This window comes from Phyllobates terribilis, unplaced genomic scaffold (genome assembly GCF_046119375.1).
Source record: "Phyllobates terribilis strain yellow unplaced genomic scaffold, ASM4611937v1 Scaffold_2__4_contigs__length_985480577, whole genome shotgun sequence".
NCBI classification, from domain to species: domain Eukaryota; kingdom Metazoa; phylum Chordata; class Amphibia; order Anura; family Dendrobatidae; genus Phyllobates; species Phyllobates terribilis.
The window spans coordinates 939,285,230-939,305,904 of record NW_027362762.1 but is presented as its reverse complement, the minus strand read 5'-3'; the positions used below and the strand labels follow the sequence as shown (position 1 = coordinate 939,305,904).

General features: G+C 40.7%; 1 protein-coding gene across 1 annotated transcript in view; it reads left to right on the top strand.

The window, feature by feature from the left end:
* The window catches only part of ERG (ETS transcription factor ERG), a 337,905-nt gene that overhangs the window by 111,986 nt on the left and 205,244 nt on the right, over positions 1-20,675 (top strand). Inside the window, exon 2 of the mRNA XM_073668418.1 lies at positions 8,123-8,211. Coding sequence (XP_073524519.1) covers positions 8,173-8,211 — 39 coding nt within the window. The 5' untranslated portion in view covers positions 8,123-8,172. The remainder of the gene's footprint in view (positions 1-8,122; positions 8,212-20,675) is intronic.

The window sequence follows — 20,675 nt, the reverse complement described above, 5'->3', positions numbered from 1 at the left end:
ATAAAGTTGGATCCAAAATGGCGGACTTCAAAATGGCCGCCATGGTCTCACCACCCATCTGGAAAACTTTCCCCCCTCCCATATACTAATGTGCCACAAACAGGAAGTTGATATCACCAACCATTCCCATTTAATTTAGGTGTATCCATGTAAATGGCCCACCCTCTACAGCACTGTGTACTTACAATTGCTCATTTTGCCTTTCTACCCAGATAATTCTTCTCTTTTCTCTGCTCTGTGTAGAAACAGGAAGTCTCATACCCCTGCAAATATCATTCCCCTTTTCAACTCCTGACTCAGTTGCTCTCTCCTCCCCCTGCCTTGGACTTTTGCAGTGACTCATGACTCTGTCTGTTTTTAATTATGTGAGGTCATAGACCTAATGGAAAAAAGAAGAATTAACTTGGCAGAAAGGCAAAATGAGCAATTGTAAGTACACAGTGCTGTATAATATGGAGATTGCAATCTATTAAGAGGATAACATTTTGATGGGAGGAGGAGCAGTGCTTCTTTAAATCAGACTTTAATGTTACATTTACTTTTTAAATTTTTCAACATTTAATTAACTTTGTTTTTATAGTTAATATTTATAAATAAAAATAATGAACATGCTCTCATCAGGCCAAAGGTCATTGTTAAGGAAAGGGGAGGAGTTGAGCTGTGACATCCCCTATTGTGATTGGTGGATCCTGTGTTATCTACTGTAAATAGAGGTGTTATCAGTGAATGCACAGGAGGAGGAGGTGAGCTGTGACATCACCTATTGTCATTGGTGGATCCTGTGTTATCTCCTGTATATAGAGGTGTTATCAGTCATTGTACAGGAGGAGGTGAGCTGTGACATCTGTTAGGAGGGCGGTTGCAAACAACTTTAATATAATGGAACGCAACCGACCCCGGGGTCCGCAATGCAGCCTGGTGGACTGCTGCCGAACACTTTCCGGGTGGAAAGGAAAGCGACAAACTTAAATGTTAAATCCTTCCGTGTTTCTGCACACAGGAATGGGTATAGCGGTTCGCTCTATCTCCATTAACTGCACGGGAGAAGAGCGTCCGGGATAGCACCTACTTAACTGATAAACCACTCCGTGTTAAAGCACACGGAGCGGGTTTCAGCGGTTCACACAATCTCAAAGAACTGCAGGGAGACGTGCGACCGGGGGAAAAGCAGTAGCCCTGTCTTCGATACAGGCGCTACGCAATAGGAGTTGGCGCTAAGATGCGTGTGTGACTCACGCCAACGGGTACGTGCCCTCTGCCGACGTGCAACCGGACAGAGGAGTATTTCTCCACGTGGTCCACAGGTGTCTACAGGGAGTAGGACGTCTGCAGGCTGCTCGGGGTGTAAGGCGACCCCTACTGACAGAGCCAGACTGCAAGGCGAAGCTACCTGCCTCTATGGAGCTAACCTGCCAAGCGGAAACTACACGTGGAGCACAGACGTCCACACAACAGCATCATGCTCAATGATCCGAGCGCGCCGCCATGTTTGTGGGCGGGCCTTTTAAAGACTAAGCCCTGCCCACCGATGCGCCATTGGTGACGTTACCCGTGGACCAATCAGGCGGTGCCAGGTCACCGGGTCACGTGGGTGCCAAATCACCAATCACGATCCGCCAGGTCACGGGCATGCTCAGTACGGCGAATCCTGGACTTAAACTCCAAGCACCCTGTCTCCCTCTGCAACCTATGCTTAACCTTGCTAGGTGCCAACACATGGGAGACAATCTGTATGGCTCGTGGACCAGCTAGGCGTTGGGGCTTATGACGAAGCTGAGCAGCATCACCCCTGGCTGGACTGAAATGAGAGACCACAGAAGGTCCTGGACCCATTTTGAATCCAGAACCAGACCGACGCCTAACAGACATCATCTATTGTGAATGGTGGATCCTGTATTATCTACTGTATATAGAGGTGTTATCAGTCATTGTACAGGAGGAGGAGGAGGTGAGCTGTGACATCACCTATTGTGAATGGTGGATCCTGTGTTATCTACTGTACTGTATATACAGATTTTATCATTCATTTTAGTCCTATTTTTTATTAGACTGCTGGAAAAATATATTTAACATAAAAATCTATTTTAACTCCTTCCTGATGTGAGGCGTAATAATACGTACCTGGTGCCCTGGGCATTAATAACCATGTACGTATTATTACGCCTCGACGATTGTGCCCGCACAGTAGCTGTGCGGGCGTGATCGCCGCCGGGTGTCAGCAGACACCTGGCACATTAACCCCCGAAATATATATATATATATATATATATATATATACATAAAAAGAAAAAAGAATCCTCAAAATATATATATATTGTACCCATAAATAAATATTATGAAAAAAAAACAACAATATAAGTACACATATTTGGTATCACCGCGTCCTGAACGACCTGACCTAAAAAACTGTCCCACTAGTTAACCCCTTTAGTGAACACGGTAAATAATAAAAATACAAAAAAAAAACGTTGCTTTATCATCTTACCTGAAAAACGTCATCTTGTCCCTCAAAAAACAAGCCGCCATACAGCTCAGTCAGTGGAAAAATAAAAAATTTATAGCTCACAGAATAAAGTGATGCAAAAAAAAATATTTTTTACATAAAATTGTGTAAAAATGGCAAAACATACAGTGGGGAAAAAAAGTGTTTAGTCAGCCACCAATTGTGCAATTTCTCCGACTTAAAAAGATGAGGTCGGCCTGTAATTGTCTTCATAGGTCGACCTCAACTATGAGAGACAAAATGAGAAAACAAATCCTGAAAATCACACTGTCTGATTTGGAAAGAATTTTTTTTTTTTACAGGCCGACCTCATCTTTTTACGTGGGAGAACTTGCACAATTGGTGGCTGACTAAATACTTTTTTCCCTACTGTAAAAAAACTATATAAATGTAGTATCGCTGTAAACGTACTGACTCTAAGAATAAAGCTGCCTTATCAATTTTACCACACGTGGAACAGCATAAAAAAAAATTCCTGAATTGCTGGTTTTTGTTCATTCTGCCTCCCAAAAATCGGAATAGAAAGCGATCAAAAAGGTCACATGCCCGAAAATGGTACCAATAAAAACGTCAACTTGTCCCGCAAAAAACAAGCTGTCACATGATTCTGTCAACCAAAATATGGAAAAATTATAGCTCTCAAAATATGGCGATGAAAAAACTAGTCTTTGCAAATAAAAAGCATCTTTTAGTGTGTGACAGCTGCCAGACATAAAAACCAGATATAAATCTGGTATCTTTGTAATCGCACCGACCCAAAGAATAAAGTCGTATAATCACTTATACCACACGAGGAACGGCGTAAAAAATAAATAAAACCAATTCTTCACCTGCTGCTGATTTGTTCATTCTGCCTCCCAAAGATTGTAGTATGTCTCGGCTGACATCTATCCTGCACTCTGCGCTGAGCACTTAAACTGGGGATTCCGTGTAAATCTCGAAAATACGTGATTCAGACTGAACCTCCAGTGCTACTTGAGTTTGCATCGGGTGCTCGGGTATGCACCGAGTATAGCGGGTACTCGAGTGACATGCTCGAGTCTCCACCCTATATTTCACAGCTGTTATAAAGCCAAAAAAACATGCAGTGATTGACTGCTATACATGAGTAATACGTGTATGGGTTTTTTTTTGGGTGTCACTGTCTAACAGCCATGAAACATGTGGGGCGGGGACTCGAGTTGTCACTCGAGCACCCGTGATACATGGTGCATACCTGAGTACCCAATGCAAACTCAAGTAGCGAGCACTTGCGCTCAAGACTAATGACAACTTATTCAATATGATGTCCTAATGTTATCAAATTCTATGTCGTACCTCTAGGTTCAAAACGTTCACTATACACCTTGATAAAATCCTTGAGGGATCTAGTCTCCAAAATGGTGTCACTTGTGGGGGATTTCCACTGTTTAGGCACATCAGGGGCTCTCCAAATGTGGCATGGTGTCTGTACTCTATTCCAACCAATTTTGCATTCAAAAAGTCATGCATTGTTCCTTCCCTTCTGAACCCTGCCGGGTGCACAAACAGTGGTTTTCCCCCACATATGGGGTATCAGTGTACAGTGTAATTTTGTAGTCTATTTTTTCCTTTTACCCTTGAAAAAATAAAAAAATTTGGGTCTAAAGTAACATTTTTGTGAAAAAAAGGTTAAATGCACAACAAATGGTATGGTGCAATTTCTCCTGTTACCCTTATGAAAAAGCAAAATTGGGGGCTGAAAAACATTTTTGAGTGAAAAATTTTAAATTTTATTTTTACGACTCAGGGTGCTCACCACACATCTATCTATATAAGTTCCCTGATGGGTCTAGTTTCCAAAATGGTGTCACTTGTGGGGGGTTTTTCCTGTTTAGGCACATCATGGGCTCCGCAAACACAACACGGCGTCCGCTAATTATTCAAGCAAATTTTAAATTCAAAATGTCAAATGACGCTTATTCCCTTCCGAGCCCTCCCGTGTGCCCAAACAGTGGTTTTCCCCCACATATGGGGCATTGGCGTGCTCAGGAGAAATTGCACAACAAATTTTGTAGTCTATTTTTTCCTTTTACCCTTGCAAAAATAAAAAAATTGGGTCTAAAGTAAAATTTTTGTGAAAAAAAGGTTAAATGTTCATTTTTTCTTCCACATTCCAAAAATTCTTCTGAAGCACCTGAAGGGTTAATAAACTTCTTGAATGTGGTTTTGAGCACCTTGAAGGGTACAGTTTTTAGAATGGTGTCACTTTTGGGTATTTTCTGTAATAAAGGCCCCTCAAAGTCACTTCAAATGTGATGTGGTTGGTAAAAAAAATGGTTTTGTAAATTTTGTTAGAAAAATTAGAAATCAATTGTCAACTTTTAACCCCAATAACTTCCTAACAAAAAAAAATGTTGGTTCTAAAATTGTGCTGATGTAAAGTAGACATGTGTGAAATGTTATCTATTAACTATTTGGTGTGACATATCTCTCTGATTTAAGGGCATTAAAATTCAAAGTTTGAAAATTGCAACATTTTCACAATTTTTGCCAAATTTCCGATTTTTTCACAAAGTAACGCAAGTCATACTGAAGAAATTTTACCACTATCATGAAGTACAATATGTCACGAAAAAACATTCTCAGAATCAGGGGGATCCGTTGAAGCGTTCCAGAGTTATTGCCTCATAAAGTGATAGTGGTCAGAATTGTAAAAATTGGCCCGGTCATTAAGGTGCGAACAGCCTTTGGGGGTAAAGGGGTTAAACAATATATAATTTTCTGATTGCACATTCCCTTTAACCAGTAACAGTATCATGAGGTTAGTGGGACATCCTACTACAAGGACAGATGCAGACGAGCGTATATTCTCGCATAAAGAGAATCGGGCAGATTATTCCGCTTCTCTCGAATGAGGAGAAAATGACGAAAAAAAATTCTCATCATGGTCCGAGGAATGTTGAAGTTTTATCATTTGGACTGGAAGAAAAGAGCTCCAGTCCCCTGATGAAACCTCCGACGTAGATGTGAACTTTGTCTAAAAATCATGTAGAAGAAATAAAAAAAAATATTTTTTATTAATAAAAATTATTTTATTTTGCCATAAAAAAATACATATATAGTAATGGGGTCATTGAAAAATTCAACTATTCTGATTTAGAAGAAGTCCCTGCACGGCTACAGTAATGTGAAAAATGCTAAAATTTCAGCTCTCGCAACACAGTTAGGAAAAACTAAAATATTGCTGCTTTCTAAAAGCCCAACAAAGGTTGTGTTCTTAATGGGTTAAGGGGGGGGGGGGGACGAGGAAGGAGACCTTATGTTGTTATTAACATTCGAAAGTATGTAAAGTGAGAAGCAGGTGTCATACTGCTAAGAAAATAAGCCATCCATCAGTCAAGACGTTATTAGCGTGGGTGTTAGGAAGGGCGCACCTTCACTGAGATACCCTATAATCTCCCTGTATGTTCTGTACTGTTCATTTTATAGCCAAAATGAACACATGCGGTATATTATATGGAGGAGACGTACGTCTATAGAAGAAGGGATAAAACACAGCTTTGTATAGATTTTATCCTATATTTCCAGACCAGTGGGTGTTAAAAGCTCCCAGAATCATATTTTGTGGGTTATATACAACCCCTGGCAAAAATTATGGAATCACCGGGCTCGGAGGATGTTCATTCAGTTGTTTAATGTTGTTGAAAAAAAAGCAGATCACAGACATGTCACAAAACTAAAGTCATTTCAAATGGAAACACTAAAAGAAATCAAGGTTAAAAATGTGGTACTCAGTAAGGGTAATTTTTTTCAGACCAAGCAGAGGGAAAAAATTATGGAATCACTCAATTCTGAGGAAAAAAATATGGAATCATGAAAAGCAAACACACAAAAGAACACTCCAATACATCACTAGTATTTTGTTGCACCACCTCTGGTTTTACTAACAGCTTGCAGTCTCTGAGGCATGGACGTAATGAGTGTCAAACAGTACTCTTCATCAATCTGGCTCCAACTTTCTCTGATTGCTGTTGCCAGATCAGCTTTGCAGGTTGGAGCCTTGTCATGGACCATTTTCTTCAACTTCCACCAAAGATTTTCAATTGGATTGAGATCCGGACTTTTTGCAGGCTATGACATTGACCTTATGTGTCTTCTTTCAAGGAATGTTTTGACAGTTTTTGCTCTATGGCAGGATGCATTATCATCTTGAAAAATGATGTCATCATCCCCAAGCATCCTTTTAATTGATGGGATAAGAAAACTGTCCAAAATATCAATGTAAACTTGGGCATTTATTGAAGATGTAATGACAGCCATCTCCCCAGTGCCTTTACCTGACATGCAGCCCCATATCATCAATGACTATGGAAATTTGCATGTTCTCTTCATGCAGTCATCTTTATAAATCTCATTGGAACGGCACCAAACAAAAGTTCTAGCATCATCACCTTGCCCAATGCAGATTCGCGATTCATCACTGAATATGACTTTCATCCAGTCATCCACAGTCCACGATGGCTTTTCCTTAGCCCATTGTAACCTTGTTTTTTTCTGTTTAGGTGTTAATGATGGCTTATGTTTAGCTTTTCTGTATGTAAATCCCATTTCTTTTATGTGGTTTCTTACAGTTTGGTCACAGACATTGAATCCAGTTTCCTCCCATTCGTTCCTCATTTGTTTTGTTGTGCATTTCCTGTTTTGGAGACATATTGCTTTAAGTTTCCGGTCTTTACGCTTTGATGTCTTCCTTGGTCTACCAGTATGTTTGCCTTTAACAACCTTCCCATGTTGTTTGTATTTGGTCCAGATTTTAGACACAGCTCACTGTGAACAACCAACATCTTTTGCAACATTGTGTGATGATTTACCTTCTTTTAAGAGTTTGATAATCCTCTCCTTTGTTTCAATTGACATCTCTCGCGTTGGAGCCATGATTCATGTCAGTCCACTTGGTTCAACAGCTCTCCAAGGCGTGCGTGATCACTCCTTTTTAGATGCAGACTAACGAGCAGATCTAATTTGATGCAGCTGTTAGTTTTGGAAATAAAAATTTACAGGGTGATTGCATAATTTTTTCCTCAGAATTAAGTGATTCCATAATTTTTCCCTCTGCTTGGTCTGAAAAAAAATTACCCTTACTGAGTACCACATTTTTAATCTTGATTTCTTCTAGTGTTTCTTAAAGCCCTAAAGTTTCCATTTGAAATTACTTTAGTTTTGTGCCATGTCTGTGATCTGCTTTTTTTCAACAACATTAAACAACTGAATGAACATCCTCCCAGCCCGGTGATTCCATAATTTTTGCCAGGGGTTGTATTATGTCTGGCATCCAGCTGGAAAGGACTTCTGAGATAAGACACTCTGAGGATGTCCCTTTTTTTGTCAGCTGCTCTCAGCCAATCAGAAATGTTGAGAGCACTCACTGCTTTGCCTGTTGGCTAGGATCTGCCAATTGAAAGGGAGCAATCCATTTCAGCTGGATGCCAGGAATATATGAAAGCCCCAAAGTGCTACTTTATGTAGCTGTTTAGGATGAGATTTCAGCATCCAACAGTTTCTGAGGATCATTTGGAGGCGATGGGCAAGTTCTACCCATGATTTGTAGGTATATACACACAAAAAAGGAGATATTGAGTTTTTACGTTCTTTTCACAGTTACACCTAGAACCGAATGTGTGGTATGAGGAGCAGACTGCAGTAAGGACATGATTCAGACTGTTCCAGATCCATCAGCTCACATCAAAGTAAGTCATAAATAGTAATATCATTGTATAATATTATTAAAATATCCATCTGTGAATTTTTGGATATGAGGTCCCCTATAGAGCAGTTTATTTTTCTCGTATAGTACACCTTTAATGTTAAGGGTAATCCCTCCCCAGTAAGAGGGGTCATATCTCTAGGATGCCTGATAAAGGGAATCTGTCAGCAGGTTTTTTTTATATGTAATCTGAGAGCAGCATGATGTAGAGGCAGAGACCCTGATTCCAGTGATGTGTCACTTACTGGGCTGCTTGCAGTCATTTTGATATAATCCCTGTTTTCTCTACTGCAGATATACCAGTTCTCTGAATGCTGAGCTCTGTATAACCCTGTCCACATCACTGATTGGCAGCTATCTGTGTATACTGTGCATAGGCAGAAAGCTGCCAATCAGTAATGGAGGCGGGGCTTTATAGAACAAGTTGACTAGGAGGCAAGAGACATCTAGTTATTTAATGATAATCTCCTGTTGATAAAACACTGATTTTATTGAAACAACAGAGTGGGTTACAGAGGTCAGACATATTCAAGCTCTATGCCACCACTTAATGTTATAGTGATGTCCCTTTAATTGAGTACATTATATATATATATATATATATATTAAAAAAACATGTACTCCTGTGCACAGAACAAAGATAAAGTAACTTTCTAAATAATCTCCATTTAAAATGTTCTACTATTTTGCTGCTGCAGAGTCTGTAAGTCCTTTATCTAGTTGAGTGATCTTCAAAAAAAAAATAGAAGATATAAATCTGTGGGAGCTCCTGCTCCTGATGGATTTTTTTCAATTTCCCTCCCTTCATTTAGTGTTAGAGATATCAGTAGGGAGGGAGAATTGGTTTTACATAGATCTGCAGTGGAAAGAGAAAGAAAGTATCTAAAGTCTTATGAAGGGCAGAGAAAACAGTCTATAGATAAAGATTAAAGCTCCTGATGGCTTTTTTTTTAAACTTCCCTCACTTCATTTAGTGTTAGAGATATCAGTAGGGAGGGAGAGTGGGTTGTACACAGATCTGCAGTGGAAAGAGAAAGAAAATATCTAAAGTCTTATGGAGGGCAGAGAAAACAGTCTATAGATAAAGAATAAAATACATGTAGAGGAAAAAAGTGAAGGATAGAAACTGTGATGATATATGAAAGCGAGGTAGGACAGCAGCTCCTTGGATATGCACAAAGCTCACATCCAGCCTATAATGCTGAGAGAGACACTCCTGCCAAAGAAAAATGTGAAACAGGCTGCAAACTGCATATCAGGGTAGTCAGAAAATGAATGAAGGAATGAAGATTGCAGACTGAAATCTAGTACTCAATGTCTGGTCATTTAAGGAGAATATTTCTTATACTTTACTGTGTGAAGTCATCTTATGCAGCAAATAGCTTTTGGGAACTGAATGTTTGAGTAACTCTAGTAAGCATGCTCAGCAATGTAGTATGGGATAAGGAATGTATAATAATAATAATCATTTTTATTTTTATAGCGCCAACATATTCCGCAGCACTTTACAAATTTTAGGGGGGACTTATACAAACAATACAGAATAAGCATATCTCATATCAAAAGGAGTGAGGGCCCTGCTCGCAAGCTTACAGTCTATGAGGAAATGGGGGAGACACAAAAGGTAGAGTGTACAAATATTGTATAATGCAGCCTTGATATACTAAATAGGATAAATAATACATGGACTGGTCGCCTGCCAGTATGTGTACCGTCCTGACCGAGGCTATTATGTGCATGGTTAGTATGAACCTGAAATTGAAGAAGATTTTAATATGGGGGAAAACTGGGACGGACAACTGGGATGGACAGATAGTGTGTGGAGTCTAAAGAAATGGGTTTTTAGGGTCCGCTTGAAACTGTGGGTATTGGGGATTAATGGAACTGTCCTGGGTAGTGCATTCCAAAGAATTGGCGCAGCACGCAAGAAATCTTGGAGACGGGAGTGGGAAGTTCGGATTATGGAGGATTTTAGTTTTAAGTCACTGGCAGAACGGAGAGCACGTGTAGGGTGGTAGACTGAGACAAGAGAGGAGATGTAGGGGGGAGCTGAAGCATGGAGCGCTTTGTGGGTGAGGGTGATGAGTTTATATTGAACTCTGTATTGGATGGGTAACCAATGCAATGACTGGCACAGGGAAGAGGCATCGGTGTAGCGGTTGGCGAGGAATATGATCCTGGCTGCTGCGTTAAGGACGGATTGTAGAGGGGAGAGTTTAGTAAGAGGGAGCCTGATAAGTAGAGAGTTGCAGTAGTCCAGACGAGAGAATGAATAAGAGCTACAGTAAGAGTTTTTGCTGAGTCAAAGGTGAGAAAAGTCCTGATTCTTGAGATGTTTTTGAGGTGTAGATGACACAAGCGAGTGATTTGATGTGAGGAGTGAAGGAAAGATCTGAATCAAGTATGACCCCAAGACAGCGGGCTTGTTGCTGGGGAGTAATGGTTGAGCCACAAACGGAAATGGCAATATTGGGCACAGGTAGGTTAGTGGAGGGAGGAAAGACGAGGAGTTCAGTTTTTGACAGATTCAGTTTTAGGTAGAGGGAGGACATAATGTTAGACACAGCAGAAAGACAATCACTGGTCTTTTGTAGTAATGCAGGGGTGATGTCCGGAGCAGAGGTGTATAATTGGGTGTCATCAGCATAGAGATGGTACTGAAAACCGAATCTACTGATTGTTTGTCCAATAGGAGAGGTGTATAAGGAGAAAAGAAGGGGGCAAGGACTGATCCTTGAGGAACCCCGACAGTAAGGGGAAGGAGAGAGGAGGAGGAGCCGGCGAAAGACACAGAGAAGGAGCGGTCAGAGAGATAGGTGGAGAACCAGGGAGAACAGTGTCCTTGAGGCCAATAGAGCAGAGCATAGTGAGGAGGAGCTGGTGATCCACAGTGGCAAATGCTACAGAGAGATGCAGGAGAATCAGCAGGGAGTAGTGACCATTAGATTTAGCTGTTAGTAAATCATTAGAGACTTTAGTGAGGGCAGTTTCAGTAGAATGTAAAGAGCGGAAACCAGATTGTAAAGGGTCAAGAAGAGAGTTGTCGGAGAGATTGCGGATTAGACAGTAATGGACCAAGCGTTCCAGGAGTTTAGAGATAAAGGGAAGATTGGAAACAGGTCTGTAGTTGGCCGTGCAGTTCTGGTCAATGGATGTTTTTTTAAGTAATGGATGTATGCTGGCATGTTTAAAGTAGAGGGAAAAATACCAGATGAGAGGGAAAGGTTGAAAATTCTAGTTAGGTGAGTGGTGACAGCTCGAGCAAGGGACTGAAGGAGATGTGAGGGAATAGGGTCACTGGTGCAGGTGGTAGGGCGAGACGATGCAAGGAGCCTGATCACTTGATCTTCCGTGACTGGTTCAAAATCAGAACGTGAGCAAGATACAATATGGCGGGGGAGAGCATGTATAACGTTTGGGGATTGGGAGAAAATTTCCTGTCAGATATGGTCAATTTTTTCTTTGAAATAATTGGCCAGATCGTCTGCGCTGAGGTCGGTGATCGGGGCCTGTGCTGTTTGATTGAGGAGAGAATGAAACGTGTCAAAGAGTCTTTTAGGATTATTGGAAAGTGAGATTGAGGTTGTTAAAGTAGGTTTGTTTGGAGAGGTGAAGCGCAGAGTTATATGTTTTCAGCATAAATTTATAATGGAGGAAATCTTTGGGCAGATTAGATTTTCTCCACAGCCTTTCCGCGCACCTGGAGCACCGCTGGAGAAGACGTGTTTGAGGCGTGTGCCAGGGTTGTCGCCGTCTATGCCGAATTGTTCTTTGTGTAGTAGGTGCGGCTTCATCCAGGGCGCATAGCATTATTTCGTTATAATGCTTCAATGCAGAGTCGGGACATGAGAGGGAGGAGATTGGGGCCAATGATGATTGCAACTTTTTCATAAATTTCTGGGTGTTAATGGCGCGTATATTTCTATAAGTGTGGAAAGTGTGGGGGGGTCTTGAGTAGAGTCACAGTTGTTAACAGAGAATGAAAGAAGATTATTGTCAGAGAGTGGAAGGGGAGAGTTAGTAAAGTCATGTACTGAGCAAAGCCGGGAGAAGATCGGGTCCAATGTGTTCACGTCTTCATGTGTAGGAGAATTAGCACGCTGTGAAAGGCCGAAGGAGGAGGTACAGTAAATGATAAAAGGTGAGCGGCAGATGGGGAAAGAGGATCGCCAATTGGGATGTTAGTGGGGATGTCGCAGGATAGAAAATTTGGAAGCCAGGCTGCAAAGTGATCCAGGAACTGATGGGAGGGACCTGGAGGGCAATAGACAACCGCCACTCGCAGGGAGAAGGGCCGGTATAGTCTTACTGTGTGGGCCTCAAAAGAAGGGAAGATAAGGGAGGGTACTGGGGGGATAACCTGAAAAGTACATTTTGTTGAAAGAAGCAGATCAACACCTCCACCTGATCTGTTGTCAGGTCTCGGAGTATGAGAGAAGTGTAGGCCACCGTAGGAGAGAGCAGCAGCGGCCGTTGTGTCCGACCGCTGGATCCAGGTTTCAGTGAGAGCCAGAAGGTTGAGGGAATTAGAGAGGAAAAAGTCATGGATGTAAGAGAGTTTATTACATGCTGAGCGCGCAATCCAAAGGGCACAGTTGAATGAGACAGAAGATATGCAGGGAATATTAATGAGATTAGCAGGGTTTCTGAATGTAGCAGGGAAAGAGTTAGTGTTATTATTACTGGAGGGTCCTGGGTTGGGAGAAATGTCACCTGCGACTAAGAGAAGGAAGATACAGAGAGTGAGCAGATGGTTGAGTGATTTGTGAGAGCGTTTCCTTTGTTGTATGGTGGGAATGAATGGATCTGTGTGGTATAACATTGTGAAGAGAGCATGACAGCTGTACATAGGAGAAGAGAGGAGTGAGGGGTTAATATGGATGAAGTCTGCAGAATTTGTGGGAGAACGGTGAATGGCACAGATACAAATGGTGAATATTTGCTTACTAAGATTGTGCTGTGACTTGCTGCTGGTAGAGGGGAGAGAAAGAGCTGTTTTATTCACAGTCTGAATACAGAGCTATTTATTGGGCTGCTGCAATTGGCCATAAAGTGAGAAATTAGTAAACTCAAATGGAGGATCTGAAGATTTCATATGAGGCTGGGAGCATAGAAGTTCCCATTCATTCATATGTGCGGTTATTTTTCTATTTTCCTTTTAATATACCTGACATGAATTGAAATTGATCCCAACCTATGAACATCAGGCTTTTTTGGTATGCTTTAGAGAGCAAAAACCTCTGAAATGTCATAGTTTTTGGCAAACAGTCATCAGCATGTACAAAATGAGTCAAAAAAGTTTTTTAAAAAAGTTATATTTTTCAAAAATAGCGCCACTTTTCATCATTCGCAGTGACTTGTATTCATAAAAAAAGTAGAAAAGCAACGATTTTTGACAAATAGGATTTTTTTTTGCCAAAACAGTACCATAGGCTTACCCTGGTATTGCTACAGAATTAGTAAAAATAATAATAATAATTTAGGAATATTTCTTGAAAAAAAAGAACAGTGCCACTTTTGGCCATAGGCTATGATAAAGTTAGAAATTTTTTTTAAATAAGTTAATTTTCATTTTTTTCAAAAACAGTGCCACTTTTGGCCATAGGCTGTGAGCGGTATTGCTACAAAATTTTATAACAAACAGTTAAGCTTTTTAGAATTAGTTTTTTAAAAAAATAAATAAATAAAATAAAACAGCGCCAGTTTTTTTTTGCCACTGGCTGTTACAAGAACTGCTGCAAATTTAGTCAAAAAGTTTTAAAAAGATTATTATTTTTCCAAATTTAGGCTGTGACTACTATTGCATTTCAGCCCCATTTACTTGCATGTAAAAACTGCTGCAAAACCAATATAATTCTTAAAAAAAAAAAAGTGAATTAAAAAAAAAAAATTGGAATCCCCTATAAGGAAAAGTCTCTAGATTTAATATAAAATGAGAAATATCTGCGACATGTAGGTCAGATAGGTATTCAAATCTTTTTTTTATTGCTGTAAGGCTGATTAAATATCAGTTTGCCAATCCTAAAATATCTGCTAATCCGGCATCCTTGGGACCGGGCGCACGCCATTACTGGATATGGAAATATGTGGCATTCCTTACTGCTCTGTATTAAGTTTTATCCCCAAAGAATTTGCCAGTGCACCGAGCAAGGTAGCAGACATAAAGCTTTGGGACAGCGTCGTATCTGGAACTGATTTGATTCACATCTGTAGTAAGTCCTAAAATCCGTCACAGATAAACTTGTATCTTCTCATCCAAATAAAAACATCCTGGCAATAGGATACAGATGGGGACGGCACATATGGTCAGTGGCCTGGATTTAAGGTAAACGAAACTGGTATTTTCCCTTAAATGGGCAATTAAATAACGTTGAGATTTTATTGGGCGTTGATATTGAATTAAAGGCTACAACCACTAATGGCCGCCATTGCAGAGCCCCTGCAGGCTGCCCCTTGCTCCAACCCCATATAAATCTGTATAGGAGAAGATATACATGGGATTCTTTTTCCAAAAAGTCCAGGATGATATCATAGGACTGTGGGGAACAAGGGTTTGGTTTATTGGTGGACTGCTGAGAACATACCCTGATTAAGGGAGACTAATGACCTGGATTGGTGTAAACTCTGATCCCAGGAGGGAGAATCATTTCGGCCTAAATCGAGTTTGGTACAAAATCATAAAGCCAATCATGGGGGAAATTTAGGTCACTGATTACTCCTAGCCACTATAAAAGCCCATGGAGATGCTGCTACCATTTTGTGAAGAATATAGATAGGAGAGAGAACCTCAGAGCTCAGCCAGAAAGACAGAGTGCACAGAATACAGATATTGTGTGAGGAAAGTAGACTAGATATATTCAATCATGGAAATAGGAACAGAGGGATAGAGATAGAGATCACAAACACTGTTTTAATCAGGGAGCTGCTGTTATCAGTCCTGCAATTCTCTCACTCAGTCTGCTCTTGTAAGGCACCCATTATTGGCATCTGTTACCGCACCCAATATTGTTGTATCATGGGATTCTTTTTTAAAGAAAAAGTCCAGAATGATCAGTACTACAGTATAAGTCATGTCAGATAGAAGACATCATAGGACTGTGGGGGATGAGGGTTTGGGTTATTAGTGAACTAATGAGAACATGCCCTGATTAACAGAGACTAATGGCCTGAATTGGTGTAAACTCTTATCCCAGGAGAGAGAATAATTTGTGTATGAATCGAGTCTGGTACAAAATTCGTAAATATTTTCAGATCCAAATAAGTTGTTTTGGACGAATCATCAAAAATGACCACCACATTGTTACAGATAGTGTAACACAGAGAAGAAGGATAACATTTACACCATGCCTTGTAGTTTCCCCCACCCTATAGCACAGCCAATCATGAGGGACGTTAGGTCACAGGTCACTGATTACTCAGAGCCACTATAAAAGTCCATGGAGGTGATGCTACCATTTTGTGGGGAATATACTTATAGGAGAGAAAACCTCAGAGCTCAGAGAGACAAAGGGCACAGAATACAGATATTGTGTGAGGAAAGGAGAATAGATAGATTTAAATTATGAGAAATTGTATGAGTGTAATAGCGATAGATATCACAGACACTGTTGTAGTCAGGGAGCTGCTGTTATCAGTCATGCAATTCACTCACTCAGTCTGTTCTTGTAAGGCACCCATTATTGGCATGTGTTGCTGCACCCAATATTGTTGTATTTTCTGCATCAAACTGCTAGCATTTAAACACCATAAAAGAAATAGCATAAAGTGCAGATTATCATGTGTATTAAGAGGACATATTCAGGCTCACCTGGGTATGGGTGTTTGGTGGATGAGCCTGAGTATGTCCTCTTTATCACGTGTATTATCTGCACTTTGTGCTATTTATTGAATGGGACTTAAGGTACAAACAGTATTTGGATATCACCACATGCTCTACTGTATTAGTAAATTCTAATATACAGGGGTCCTCTGTTCAGGATCCTCTTTTCTTGGTGAAAGCAGAGAGCAATTATAAGGAGCATGTCTCGCTATGGAGGACTTGTCCTGTCCGGATTTGCGCAGACAACCCATTGATGTGAATGGGCGCTGTGTAATGCTTTATTTCCTCTGGGGTGGCGCTGGAGGGAGATTGAACACTTACTGATAGGTTTCCACAGCGCATTGATGGAGGTCCAAGCAGGGGGACAATTTGTGATCAGCTTGTTGGTAAGGGATCTTTCTGGCAAGTAGGAACTGTGCAAAGTGAACAACATCATAAAGTCTAAAATCAGTCTGACCCTGAAAGGGAATTTGGTAGTAAGACCAATCCTCCCCAAAACCAAGTATAAGCTAAATTAATCGACACCTTTACATCTTCTATCTTTTGTTGCACTCCCGAGAACAGTGTTTTAATACATATGCAAATGAGGTGTTAAGTGCTCTGGGCGTGACAAAGCACTTATCACACCTCTGCCTCCCTTGGTCATTTCCCCATCTAGTACAAGCCTCTTCAGCTTGATTGATAGGTCTCTCTCCGATTTCCTTGCCTGGCGCCTGATGTGACATGTGTCACACAGACAGTGAGCTATCAATCCATCTAAGGTGGCTGGTGCTTGGAGGTAGAGTCTCGGCAAGTGCTTTCTCACGTCCAGAGCACTTATTGCTCATTTGCACATAAGTTAAAATGCTGTTTTTTCAGGAATGCAGCGACAGATAAAATATATAAAGGTGTCGATGGATTTAGCTTTCAAAGACCTGCAGGAGGGTGGGGGTATTGACCTTACTGACAAATTCCCTTTAAGGGCTTAATGATTGGTGCAACCTGAAGATTGCTAATTATTTTTTAATAGAAAAAAATGTATTCGGAAACAAAGGTCAAGGCGATTTGGCACTTTCCCAGACAAGACCCGAGAACGTCAGCTGTGCCATATCTGCCCCGGTGCCAACCTTTAGGAACGTGTCTGGAATACTCAGCTACGTGGGCGCTCAGTGACCTCCGTCTCTGCACGTTTCTTATTGGAGAACAGATAATATTTACACAAGAAGGGTAGAAAGTGAAAACCCAGTCATGTCTGTAATTCAAGAAGTCCAGCAAAATACCGCCACCTGCAAGCCTGTGGGCCGCTGTATTTGTGCACGGCGCTCTGCATGCTTATTATATCATTCGGAGAGATTTGGTTTGGAAGGACTTTTTGCTTGTGGACCCAGCGATTCCAAGTTGAAATCCTAATGGATTTTCTTCGAGGCGAGCTTTTCCAGGAAAGGCCGAGTGCCAGGGGCCAAGATATTTGTGTTTGTTTACAACGCTCTGATGCCAACACTGAGAATAACCGGCACTGCGGTATCAGGTTACTAACCTGCTGGCAAGAGAAGCCTCGCTACAGCCCACGCTCCTGCTGCCGAGCAGTGCCCCTGATTGATGGGGAAATATTTAAATATTCCCCTTTAGAAGATGGATATAGGACACTTCCTTTGATATGGAAATAACATCTTTGAAGGATTAGATTTGATTGGCGGCAGACAGACTTTTTTTTGGTTGGAATAAGAAAGTCTATAGTAATCTTATACTGGAAATCAAGTGATGGCAAATTACTGTAATCTTATTACTGTGGACTTTCTAGAATCTGGCATCCAATAGTCCAGACATGCTGATAATCCAGTGACGGAAATAATCTGGATTCTCACAGGTATAAAAATGAGGCTACTATAATTACAGAAATGGTAAGAGTCCTTTTGTAAAAACGGTTACTAATCTTGTATGGATCCTGAGTTACATTCGGTATTATACTCCAGAGCTGCACTCACTATTCTGCTGGTGCAGTCACTGTGTACATACATTACATTACTGATCCTGAGTTACCTCCTGTATTATACTCCAGAGCTGCACTCAGTATTCTGCTGGTGCAGTCACTGTGTACATACATTACATTACTGATCCTGAGTTACATCCTGTATTATACTCCAGAGCTGCACTCACTATTCTGCTGGTGCAGTCACTAGGTAAATGGATGGTCGCTGTTCTTCACTGCTGTGCTGTCACACACTATCTGTACAGTTTGTTCGGTTTTCTATAGATTTCTTTCCATATCTCTATGGCTGCTCTGTGATTGTCTTATCCCCAACATGTAAAGTTAGCACTGACCCACAATATAGATAATAACTTGTGGATCACTGAGAGTCCAATCACTAATACCCGCACCAATCCCAAACATAGGACCCTAAAACTGCTCATATTGGGGGATAAGTAGCTTATTCCTGTAGAAGGGCCCACCAGGAGATTCCCCTGTTCACCCGTGGGCCAGTCCCAGCCTGATCCTGTATATAGATGATAACCTTAAAGGTGCTGTCCACATTTGGGGACAATTATTTTGTTATAATATGGGCTAAAATCATTTTTGCATTTGGGTTTAGTTAATAATTTTAATGTTTTAATTAATATTTGTTTTGCTTTCTGTAGCCTCCATAAGGTAAGAGAATCCATTAGTGAGTTTCTTCTGACGTTCTGTTGGGGAGGTTGTACCTCTTATATCTTTTTTTTGAGCTCCTCTCAGCTGATTTATGACCTCAGACTTCAGTTAAATGTGCCGAAGAACAAAGAGCCTGTAAAAACACAACGATGCAAATTTTTTAATGAAACCCAATTGCAAAAATGAATTTTAGCCTTATTTAATCAATACAAAATAAAAATTCCCCTAGAGCGGACAACCCCTTTAAATGTTGGAAAAACCATCAACAATGGAATCCTTTAGAATATTTCAATCATGTTGTTGCAAAGTAGTACACAAGTGCCCTGTCGACCAATCAGAAGAGCAGGTGCACTGCAAGCATAGTTCTGATTGGTTGATAAAGCCACACATCTAATTCTTGACTTTTAGTGCTCATACATGAGGTCATGATGGCCTCTTCTCAGTGATGGGCCCCTTTAAGCTTATTTTTGGGAGTAATATTACAGTTGTGGATTCACAGACCCTCAGGATCCGTCTTCATATTTCGGGGGCTGTTCTGCCAGATGAATACTAGTTTCTCTCCTCCTTCAGAATTCTGGATCTGTGCCTGATTATGGAGAAATATGCAGCCGGAGAGAAGGAGCACTTGCTTTTTAATGCTATCTTTGTCCGGGTCCATTGGAAGTCAGGGTTGGCTTGTATAGTTTACCACCAGAAGTCACACTGCACAAATATACAACGTCTCTGGTTACTCCGTACAAGTCAGCCACAGAAATTGTCATATTTGAAAGGGAGCATCTGTTATTTTTCAGACAAAAAAAAAATAAAAAAATCTGGCCTAACTTAAAACAAACCGAGAAGAAAAGATTTGGATGAGACTTTTAGCCAAAGTATTTGCTTAGCGCTAAAAGAAAGTGTGAAATTAGTTCAATACCAGCAATTTCCTGCGAACTCTGCTCAGAAGTTCACCGAACGTTATTGTAATGATTTGACTTTTACTGTGCAACCTGCTCTGATTACACCGACGAGGAACGCCGGGGAATATTCTTATTAAAGAAATATCCTGAGATCATAGAAAATGGAGCCCTGGGCAGCGCGTAATACTGCCATGTAGTACCACAATGTACAGCCCACATAATACTACAATATAGTACCACAATGTACAGCCCACATAATACTGCAATAAAGTACCACAATGTACAGCCCACATAATACTGCAATAAAGTACCACAATGTACAGCCCACAAAATACTGCAATATAGTACCACAATACTAATGACAATGTGCAGCCCACATAATACTGCCATACAGTACCAGGATACTAATGACAATGTACAGCCCACATAATACTGCAATATAGTACCACAATGTACAGCCCACATAATACTGCAATATAGTACCACAATGTACAGCCCACATAATACTGCAATATAGTACCACAATGTACAGCCCACATAATACTGCAATATAGTACCACAATGTACAGCCCACATAATACTGCAATAAAGTACCACAATGTACAGCCCACAAAATACTGCAATATAGTACCACAATACTAATGACAATGTGCAGCCCACATAATACTGCCATGTAGTACCAGGATACCAATGACAATGTACAGCCCACATAATACTGCCATATAGTACCAGGATACTAATGACAATGTGCAGCCCACATAATACTGCCATATAGTACCACAATACTAATGACAATGTACAGCCCACATAATACTGCCATATAGTACCAGGATACTAATGACAATGTACAGCCCACATAATACTGCCATATAGTACCACAATACTAATGACAATGTACAGCCCACATAATACTGCCATATAGTACCAGGATACTAATGACAATGTACAGCCCACATAATACTGCCATATAGTACCACAATACTAATGACAATGTACAGCCCACATAATACTGCCATATAGTACCAGGATACTAATGACAATGTACAGCCCACATAATACTGCTATATAGTACCATGATACTAATGACAATGTACAGCCCACATACT